The sequence below is a fragment of the Mandrillus leucophaeus genome, unplaced genomic scaffold (assembly GCF_000951045.1).
Source record: "Mandrillus leucophaeus isolate KB7577 unplaced genomic scaffold, Mleu.le_1.0 Scaffold192, whole genome shotgun sequence".
NCBI classification, from domain to species: Eukaryota; Metazoa; Chordata; class Mammalia; order Primates; family Cercopithecidae; genus Mandrillus; species Mandrillus leucophaeus.
In genome coordinates, this window is record NW_012101943.1 from 3,595,701 (window position 1) to 3,606,322 (window position 10,622).

General features: G+C 44.5%; 1 protein-coding gene across 1 annotated transcript in view; it reads left to right on the top strand.

Annotated features, from left to right (window-relative positions):
* Positions 1–10,622, top strand: part of MTHFD1 (methylenetetrahydrofolate dehydrogenase (NADP+ dependent) 1, methenyltetrahydrofolate cyclohydrolase, formyltetrahydrofolate synthetase) — a 105,156-nt gene that overhangs the window by 29,636 nt on the left and 64,898 nt on the right. The window contains exons 5-9 of the mRNA XM_011978328.1: positions 350–486; positions 632–732; positions 2,878–3,014; positions 4,839–4,950; positions 9,986–10,157. Coding sequence (XP_011833718.1) covers positions 350–486; positions 632–732; positions 2,878–3,014; positions 4,839–4,950; positions 9,986–10,157 — 659 coding nt within the window. The remainder of the gene's footprint in view (positions 1–349; positions 487–631; positions 733–2,877; positions 3,015–4,838; positions 4,951–9,985; positions 10,158–10,622) is intronic.

Sequence of the window (10,622 nt, forward strand, 5' to 3'; positions counted from 1 at the left end):
TTTTTGTAGAGATCACATTTCACTGTGTTGCCCAGGCTGGTCTTGAACACCTGGGTTCAAGTAATCCTCCTGACTTGGCCTCCCAAAGTGCTGGGATTACAGGCATGAGCCACCTCGCCCAGCCATTTAGCTCTTTTATTTGATGGACTTCTTACCAGACACCTAGGGGATGCATTCTATGTTAAGTACAGGTGTTCTGCTCAGGAGTCAAGGGGAAGGTACATTCTGAAAGAACTATAATTAAACTGTTGGGGGGAAATAGGGCAACCTAATTTTTGCCTTGAAAAGTGTTTCTTCCTACCTTTTGATTTCTATGTGATACACAAATTATATGTGGTATTACTTTTAGGTGATCAAGTACGTTACATCTTTGAATGAAGACTCTACTATACACGGGTTCTTAGTGCAGCTACCTTTTGATTCAGAGAATTCCATTAACACTGAAGAAGTGATCAATGCTATTGCACCCGAGAAGGATGTGGATGGGTAAATGTGGCTTGGCTTCCTATGTCTCATTGCATGCTTTCATTTATAATATGTTTCTGTTTGGGGAATACAGCATAAATGTTTCCAAAGAGTAAAGACACCTAATTGCCTTTATTTCCTTCTTATTTCCATCACTTTTTTTTAGATTGACCAACATCAGTGCTGGGAAACTTGCTAGAGGTGACCTCAATGACTGTTTCATTCCTTGTACGCCTAAGGGATGCTTGGAACTCATCAAAGAGACAGGTAAAAACAACAAACCAAACAACAAGAAAGCATCATTTCCTGAAGCCTGGTCTTGACATGTGGTGGCATAGAGGAGGTACATAGTGGGCCATAAATAAATGGACTTGATTGGCAGAAGGGCCTGTCTAGTAAGGATGTTACCTAAATTTTCTCTCCATTTTCTCAGAAACTCTATGAAGTAGGTACTGTTACTGTTCAACTGCTAAGAGAATAGGCTCAGGCCAGGCACGGCGGCTCACGCCTGTAATCCCAGCACTTTGGGAGCCTGAAGCGGGCAGATCACCTGAGGTCAGGAGTTCGAGACCAACCTGGTCAACATGGTGAAACCTTGTCTCTACTAAAAATACAAAAGAATTATCCAGGCAGGGTGGTGTGCACCTGTATTTCCAGCTATTTGGGAGGCAGAGGTGGGAGGATTGCTTGAAACCGGGAGGAGGAGGTTGCAGTGAGCTATCACCCCACTGCACTCCAGCCTGGGCAACAGAGTGAGACTCTGTCTCTAAAACAAACAAACAAAAACCAGCTCAGAGAGAGCAAGTAACTTGTCTGGGAGACAGTGGAACCAAGATTTGAATTCAGAGTTATCTGAGTTGAAAGCAATTTATTTTTTGCGAAAAATAACCTATACAGTAATAAAAATTTGGATAGTTTAAAAGAATACGAAGTGAAAAGTCCCACCTCCCCCCACCCCCAAAATGGGCACTGAATCTCCACAGTAGTTCCAGGACTCGACAGATGGCTGGAAATGGGTCTCCTGTACAGTTGGCCATATTGTCCCATTACTAGTTAGCACCTTGCTATTTTAATTTCATTATGAGTACTTTTAGCAGAGGTTATTTTTTACAAGGAAATGGGTCCTGGTAAAAAGAAGTAGGTCAGAAGTTTCAAGTGGAAAGTTTTGGCCAGCATAAATGAAAATTTTCTGTGGTTGGCAAGAAAAGGTCAATCAAGCCATAAGCTTTGACAGTTCATTTCTACAGTTAAATGTATATTCTTCAGCATATTTAGCAAACATTGTAGTGCCTTGCTTAAAAAAGAAAAAAAATCCCACGAGGACAGCACCTGAAGGCCTCACACTGCCTCTTATTGACAGTGATGCTATCATTTGCCCTGATGCAGCTTTAACTCTTCTGCTGAATCCTTAAAAAGTATAGAAAGTTACCTTTTAAAACTTCGTGGTCCTTACTTCTAGATGTTCATGATGTTAACATTATTATAAGAGTTTATCTTTTCCTGAAAAAAACGATTTTATACAAGAAGCACAATTTAAACCCTACCTGCCTTGACCAAGGGTCCACTGCCCTCAGCCTTGACTACCCTGAGGACTCTGATGAAGTCATCAACTTCTCTCTGCTTTCTTCTTTGTGGACAGCTCATTCTCGGGCTCCACTTTGTGGCCACAGACACCTACAGCCTGGTTCCATCCTCAAGCCTAACAGTCATGGGATTGGATCTTATCAGCTGAGGGAAGAAATATGGTCACCTGTGCACTACTGGATACTCACTCAGGCTGTCTTTAGTAGAGTATGAGTCAGCCCTAAAAAGGACATTGGTATATTGCCAGAAAAATGGATGCTGTGATGCAAAAAGAAAGCTTGCTGCCACAGTTAAATGTCCCCTTTATCACTTCCCTGCAAGTAACCCTATGGCTCAGGCCCTAAGCCAAAAGAGAAATTTGGGTGAGGAACTGTATAAACAAGCTTACCAAATTTGGAAAGAATTACTGATACTAATCTAATTTCCTACACATCTCTCCAACCTGTTACATACACCCTATTTGTTTTAACTGTTTTTCCCATGTAATTTAATTTGATATCTTCTTCTGTATGGCTGATTAGCTGTATGTCAGGGTTTCTTTTTTCTTTGAGTGTAGGTTTTCTTCCCACTCCCTTATGACTCAATGAATGATCTTGGCTTAAGCTGCTCCCAGAAACCCACGGCAAGAAGGACACATGTACAAGTCCCAATTTATAGCTGAAACCCTAGAGTTGAGAATATTATTGCCAAAGAAGGAATGTTTTTGGGAAGGTTTCTGTTTGATGTTAAGAACCTGTTTTTGTGCACTTATTCTGAATTCTCCACGTGGCATGTGAATGAGGGCAGCTTCTATCCTCCAGCTCTGATGCAGGCTGGCTTTTCTTTCAGGGGTGCCGATTGCCGGAAGGCATGCTGTGGTGGTCGGGCGCAGTAAAATTGTCGGGGCCCCGATGCATGACTTGCTTCTGTGGAACAATGCCACAGTGACCACCTGCCACTCCAAGACTGCCAATCTGAATGAGGAGGTAGGGAGTCCAGGGGAGAGGTGAAGGTGTTACGGTGGGGAGGGTGGGTGTTCTTTTCACACACTAAGTGCCAGATGCTGCCATGTCCTTTATACTCATGACCTCATTTAACCCCATCATCTCATTTTTACAAGATGAAAAAGCAAATTCAAGTTAAAGGCTGAGTGGGGTGGCTCACACCTGTAGTCCCAACACTTTGGGAGGCTGAGGCAGGAGGATTGTTTGAGCTCAAGAGTTTTTGAGACCAGCCTGGGCAACATAGTGAGACACTTTCTCTGCAAAAAAATTAAAAATTAACCAGATGTGGTGGGCACATGCCTGTAGTCCCAGCTACTCGGGAGTTTGAGGCAAGAGGATTGCTTGAGCCCAGGAGGTTGAGGCTGCAGTAAGCCATGATCACACCACTGCACTCCAGCCTGGGCTACAGAGCAAGACCCTGTCTCAAAAAAAAAAAAAATTAATTAATTATTTAAAAAAAACCATAAAATTAAAAGCGTGCCCAAGTTTATACAGAGTTTGTTCTGTGTAATTTCTCTTTTCTTTTTCCTTTCTTTCTTTTTTTTTTTGAGGTGGAGTTTCACTCCTGTTGCCCAGGCTGGAGTGCAATGGCGCGATCTCAGCTCACCACAACCTCTGCCTCCTGGGTTCAAGTGATTCTCCTGCCTCAGCCTCCTGAGTAGCTGGGATTACAGGCATGTGCCACCGCACCTGGCTAATTTTGTATTTTTAATAGAGACAGGGTTTCTCCATGTTAGTCAGGCTGGTCTCGAACTCCTGACCTCAGGTGATCCGCCTGCCTCCGCCTCCCAAAGTACTGGGATTACAGGTATGAGCCACCACGCCCGGCCTTTGTCTTTTTTCTTTAGAGACAGAGTCTTGCTCTGTTGCCTAGGCTAGAGTGCAGTGGCAGTCCATCAGAGCCCACTGCAGCTTTGAACTCCTGAGCTCGAGTGATCCTCCTGCATCAACCTTCTGAGTAGCTGGGACTACAGGCATGTACCACCATGCCTGGCTAATTTTTAAGCTTTTTGTAGCGACAAGGGTCTCACTGCATTGCCCAGGCTGGACTCAAACTCCTGGGCTCAAGCGATCCTCCTGGTTCACCTTCCTAAAGTGCTGGGATTACAGGCATGACCCAACATGCCTGACCTCTCACCAAGTCTTTTCTACCTTAGTCTGCCTCGTGGTGGACAAGGATTAGCAGTACAGGCACTCAGACTGACCTCTGGCAGCCAGATCCCATGTATGTAAAAGTGGTGGCCTCAGAGTGGAGGTGCTCCAGAGGCAGTTGTGGGCAGTAGTCTGCTAATATCTACGGCAGCTTGTTCTAGATCCCTGCATCAGGTTCCTGAGCCCAAGAATGCACACATGCACACGTGCCTGTTGACAGTGCAGTCTCTTAAATGTGGGGAGAGAGCAGGAGAGAGGTCTAGTACCTTCTCTTTTAATCCTCCCAAAGTAGTGCTTTGTGGAAGGTGGTAGCCCCATATTCTGTAGGAGAAGAAGCAGTGTCTGGACATTATAACACGCAGGGCCCCAAGCCTGTTTGCCTCTCTGCCTTGCAGGTTCACACTGATTTCCCTATTGGGTAAAATGGCTGGTGAAAGGGAGCTCTTTGGCATGTGTAGAAATGAGCATGGCATGTGAAGGGCTGTCAGAAACAGTGCGTGGCTTACATTTGAGGCCTTAACCCAGTGTCTTATGAAACAGCCTATGACAGTTAAGAATTTAATACAAAGCTCAGGGATATCCTTTTCATTTCTGGGTTTTTTTGGTGTGCATTTCATTATTTCATTTCTGATGTCCAAATCGCCTACCCCCTAGGTAAATAAAGGTGACATCCTGGTGGTTGCAACTGGTCAGCCTGAAATGGTTAAAGGGGAGTGGATCAAACCTGGGGCAATAGTCATCGACTGTGGAATCAATTATGTCCCAGGTGAGTGTTGCTGGAGGAGGAAGGTGGCTTCTGGTGTTGAGGATGGTGTCTAGGTCATCAAATGAAGCCTAAGAGAGAAGCTTGTCTCTAATTTTATGCTTGTAGTACTAAGGTTTAGGGAGACTGACTAGCCCAAGGGTGCACAGTTAGTAGATAGAAGAGGTGCCACTTGCAGGCAGGTCTGGTGCCAGAGCTTGTGATTTTAATCATGTGCTGTACAGCTTCCAAGATGACTTTGTCCAGGGAGAAAGTGAGACGGAGGGCAGGAGGGATATATCACTTTATCTTCATGTAGAGATCACCCTTTATTTTAGCAAAGTTGTTGGATGGATTTAAAACACAGTATAATCATTGCAAAGTGCTATGAGAGTCCAGAAGAAGGACTCATTCTGCCAAGAGGAAGGCTTTACAAGAAGATATTTGACCTGGGTTTTTTTCTAGGCTGAGAGGATAAATCTAGCCTTTTAATCATGTCCATAACTATACTTGGCATCCTCATCCCCCAGTTACCCCTTACTCCCGTCTTTTGGTTAGTACCACCATTCTTCCTTCCCACAGGTCTGCAGCCTTTTAGTTTCCCTCCCAAGCATTCCCTATATTGGATCCGTCTCTAAATATTAGGAATTGTTTTCTGTCTCCTCTGTTCTCAGTGTCACCACTGAGTGTTACCTTCTCAGCTGACAGGCTGTGATAACTTCCTTGCAGGTGTCCCTCCCTCCCGCTGCTTCCCACTCAGATCTATCCCCATGCTCTCGCCTTGCCATGTTCACCTTTGGGCATGGACCTCTGAGCCTCTTCCTTCTTACTTGCCAGACTCCTTAGCCTCACACTAATTTCAGTGACCTCTGCAGCCTGTGATCTCACTTGCGTGTGGTGAATACCTGTCTTCAACTTGTAAAGTGGACCACTTTCTCTTCCCTGCACATGCCTCATTTGTCCTTTGTAGTTCCCATCCCTGCATTCTTAGTGGAGTGGGCTATTCTTTCAAACAGAAAACTTCACAGAACAATACGGCAAAACTTGTATGCGTCCTCATAGATTCAAGAAAGGAACTATCTTTAACTGAGCAACTATTGTGTATCAAGCACAATGCCAGGCCTTGGGCTGCACAACTGAATAAGGTTCAACTTGACCTTCACCTTCAGCTTCTTCCTCCCTGTCATGTCCGTTGTTCCTTCCAAACCTTGTTTGATTTCCCCTTACCAAGGGATGATCTTTCCTTCTCTCCCTCCCTCCTCTTCCACAGAGCATGTGTATTGTATCTTTTACTGTATGTGTCTCACGTGTGGCATCCTGTGCTCTCCTACCTAGATAGCTCCTCGGGGCAGTGGTCACTGTGGCGCCACATCCAGCCTCCTGCCATCTGACCACTGGCACTCATATCTGTTGAATTGTTGAAGGGAGTTATAGCAAGAATAGCCTTTTTTCTCCCTTCCCATCTCAAGTTTCAGATGTAGACGCTGAGCTGCCAGGAACATTAGTCACTGTCAAGCCTTCACCATTTTTAACCTCCCTCCCACTCTCCCCACCGTGCTTTTAAGACAGTAGCTCATAATTGATCACTCATTTTCTTGTAGTGTAATTATCTAACAGGCGATAAGGAAATTGCTCTCCTACAACTCCGCACTTTGAATACTTGCGATATGACATTCAAGCTCAGTCTGTTTAAAACCTTGCATCTTCTGTAACATATTTCTGCTTTTGGCATTTTTTTTTTTTTTTTTGGATTACATGTGAGAGATGGAGAAGAAAAACCTGGGTGGGGATCTGGAGTCTTGCAGATAGGTAGGAAATGTTGACTTAAACATGAAACTTGCCATCTTGTTCACATTAATTTCTTACATAGACAATAAAATATGAATAAAATCAAAGCAGTATCTTCCCTCCTGGTCACCAGTGTTTTTACTGGTAATTTGCATATAGGCAAATGAATGTTGATAAAGCTGAATGTTATAGTGTCCCCCAAAGGATGGCAGAATCACTCAGTTATAGACCAGCAAATGGGCTGCGGGACCTAAAGACTGATATTTGCATATGTTCATTTTAGAAGCAACATATTCTACCACCGAGCTACTTCTTGGTTCATATTTTAATTGCTTAAATAGTTTGCATGGTCCACTCAGGGATAACATTGTAAGTCACTTGCCAAATTAAGAGTGAATTAAGGTGTGTATACCTTTTCCAAAGAAGGAATATTTTTAGAGATTCAAGTGCAGGGCAGAAAGTATTAGCCAGAGAAACACATAAAAGTGTTCTTCCTGCTTGGCTTACTAAAGATAAATTGAGAAGGGCCAAATCAATAGTGTTTTATTTGGAAGGGTTAAAAAGAGGGAACAGATTCCCCACCCTACTCCAATCCAGTCTCAACCTATCCAGTGTAGCTGCTTCTGGACTGGCCTCTATTATTAGGGTCACCAAATTAAATGTAAAAGAGTCAGGGCTCAGCTGGATCTTTTTTTTTTTTTGAGACAGAGTCTCGCTCTGTCGCCCAGGCTGGAGTGCAGTGGCCGGATCTCAGCTCACTGCAAGCTCCGCCTCCCGGGTTTACGCCATTCTTCAGCCTCAGCCTCCCGAGTAGCTGGGACTACAGGCGCCCGCCACCTCGCCCGGCTAGTTTTTTGTATTTTTTTAAGTAGAGACGGGGTTTCACCGTGTTAGCGAGGATGGTGTCGATCTCCTGACCTCTTGATCCGCCCGTCTCGGCCTCCCAAAGTGCTGGGATTACAGGCTTGAGCCAACGCGCCTGGCCTCAGCTGGATCTTTAGTTGAATTTTGTACATGTAATTTGGCAAGGAAAGAGAAATTCTGGGGCTGGGGGTAGATAACCAAAATGTCTGCTCATTACTGAGGTCATATACTTAGGTTGAGCAGTGGTGACTTCTTCCACTGACCACATCATCCTATCCACGAAGCACTGCGTATTTAGCAGTGCCTCGTCAACCCTGACAGTATTTGGTTTAGGAGCAAAACTGAACTCATCCAGTGCTGCGTTTACTCGTGTAGTCAAGATATGTGTCTCTTATCTGTGGGAAAACGAAAATGACTAACATTAACACATAGAAATAGATGCAGCAGGTATTTCAAGCTAACTACATGTGAAGACTATTGAAACTTGTACAGAGGGCAAACCTCTACCTATATTTCCTTGGCATTTTGAAATGACTCTAGGGGCTGTGAGAGAAAATGTTCTGCCATAGTTTGCTGCTTTATAATCTTTTAGAAACCTGAAACCATCCCAGTCAGTTGTGTTTACCAGCTCCTTTTACTCCATATAAAAAATATCTTACGTATCTGTGGTGGAAAGAGAAACTCTTGCGCTTGGAGGTTGCTTTTTCAATTTCAGTAATGTACACATTTTCTCATTTTGCCCTCAGCAAACTTGTGATAGGTAGTGTTAAGCCTTCTTTGCATTTTGGACTTCAGATTAATATGGAGCCCACAGGAGCTGCAGAACTAACTTTTTTTTTTTTTTTTGAGCTGGAGTTTCGCTCTTGTTGCCCAGGCTGGAGTGCAATGCTCACTGCAACCTCTGCCTCCTGGATTCCTGACTCCTGAGTCTCCTGCCTCAGCCTCTGAGTAGCTAGGATTACAGGTGCCTGCCACCACCCCCAGCTGATTTTTAAAAATATTTTTAGTAGAGACAGGTTTCACCAGGCTGGTCTCAAGCTCCTGACCTCAGGTGATCCACCCACCTTGGCCTCCCAAAGTGCTGGCATTACAGGTGTGAGCCACCACGCCTGGACCTAACTTTTAATAAAAGAGCTGATGCTACAGCTAATCTCTTTTTATTTATTTATTTATTTTTTTGAGACGGAGTCTCGCTCTGTCACCTAGGCTGGAGTGCAGTGGCATGATCCCTGCTCACTGCAAGCTCCGCCCCCCGGGTTCATGCCATTCTCCTGCCTCGGCCTCCCGAGTAGCTGGGACTACAGGCGCCCGCCAGCACGCCCGGCTAATTTTTTTGTATTTTTAGTAGAGACGGGGTTTCACAGTGTTAGCCAGGATGGTCTCGATCTCCTGACCTTGTGATCCGCCCGCCTCGGCCTCCCAAAGTGCCTGCTAATCTCTTAATTCTGGCTTCTTTTTTTTTTTTGAGACGGCTAGTTTTTTTTTGTATTTTTTTTTTAGTAGAGACGGGGTTCCACCGTGTTAGCCAGGATGGTCTCGATCTCCTGACCTGGTGATCCGCCCGTCTCGGCCTCCCAAAGTGCTGGGATTACAGGCTTGAGCCACCGCGCCCGGCAATTCTGGCTTCTTGCCTCCACCTTGGAGCTTCTTCTCAGTTGTGGCGATCTGATCAGAGAGAAGTGGTGATGTCGCTATGACTACCAGATGCAGCCTGGGAGCCTTATTGCTTCGAGGTCTAGGCCCGCCCCCAGCCCCTCCTGGAAGTGCACTGAAGCCAAGTGTAGGATGTTCTTTGTGTGAGTGAGCAATGATGCATCACTGGGTTTTGTTCTCTTGAATAGCTATTCTCTGCTGGTAAGATTTGTAGTTGTTCTTGTGTCCTTTTAAGGGAAGTGTAATTATATTCTTTGCCTTTAGCATACATTTAAGTAGCTGTGTCTTTGGAATTGGATGTCGAATTGTTTCTCCAGCTCACACATGGAGCTCACAAAATGCTGACAGTTGCTGTAGAAATGATATGTGGCAGCTGTGACAGAGTTGGAGCTTTGTGCACCCAAAAAATTTCCTTTGTAGGCTTTGGCAAATTAACATTTTAAAAGGTGCTCATTATATACTGGGTAGTTGGTTTTAAGAATAAAAAACAGTTGATATTTTATTTGTCACCTGAGAGACTACAAAAGGATTCTCCAGGTTCTGAAAAACCACTTATGCATCTTGGGAATTTTTGCAGGTAAAATAATTTTCTCCCTAAGAAATAGCAAGCATCTGTCATTCCATAGCTTTTAAGTTAAGTAGGCACTGGAGCCTGATGGGACTTACACACCCTAAAATTCTGCTGAGTTTTTGTCGTAACTGATCACCAGGATTAATTCTGAGACTTAGCTTTGATTTCTCCCCACTTGACCAGATGATAAAACAAATGGGAGAAAAGTTGTGGGTGATGTGGCATACGACGAGGCCAAAGAGAGGGCAAGCTTCATCACTCCTGTTCCTGGCGGCGTAGGGCCCATGACGGTTGCAATGCTCATGCAGGTACTTGTGAATAAAAGTTTCTGTAAGAGTTCTGAAAAGCTGATTGAGTTTTGGCTGCCTTTCTCCCGAAGTAGAAATGTCAAAAACCTACTCAGAAGTTAAGTAAAGATGTGCATTTATTGAGAAAAAGGGAAGGGAAGAACAGAGAAATAAGATCAGGCACATTAATAGAGGAAAGTAGGGATAGCATAATTCCAATCTCTTTTGGAATATAATAACTTTGAAAGAAGAAAAGTGCAACCCCGGTTTGGCCAGGTCTGTTTTGGTGTGCCTTCCCTTTCTTTTTCTTTTTTTTTTTTTTGAGACGGATTTTTTCTCTTGTTGCCCAAGCTGGAGTGCAATGGTGCGATCTCGGCTCACCACAACTTCCGCCTCCCGGGTTCAATTGATTCTCCTGCCTCAGCCTCCTGAGTAGCTAGGATTACAGGTGTGCGCCACCATGCCCGGCAAGTTTTGTATTTTTAGTAGAGACGGGGATTTCTCCATGTTGGTCAGGCTGGTCTCAAACTCCC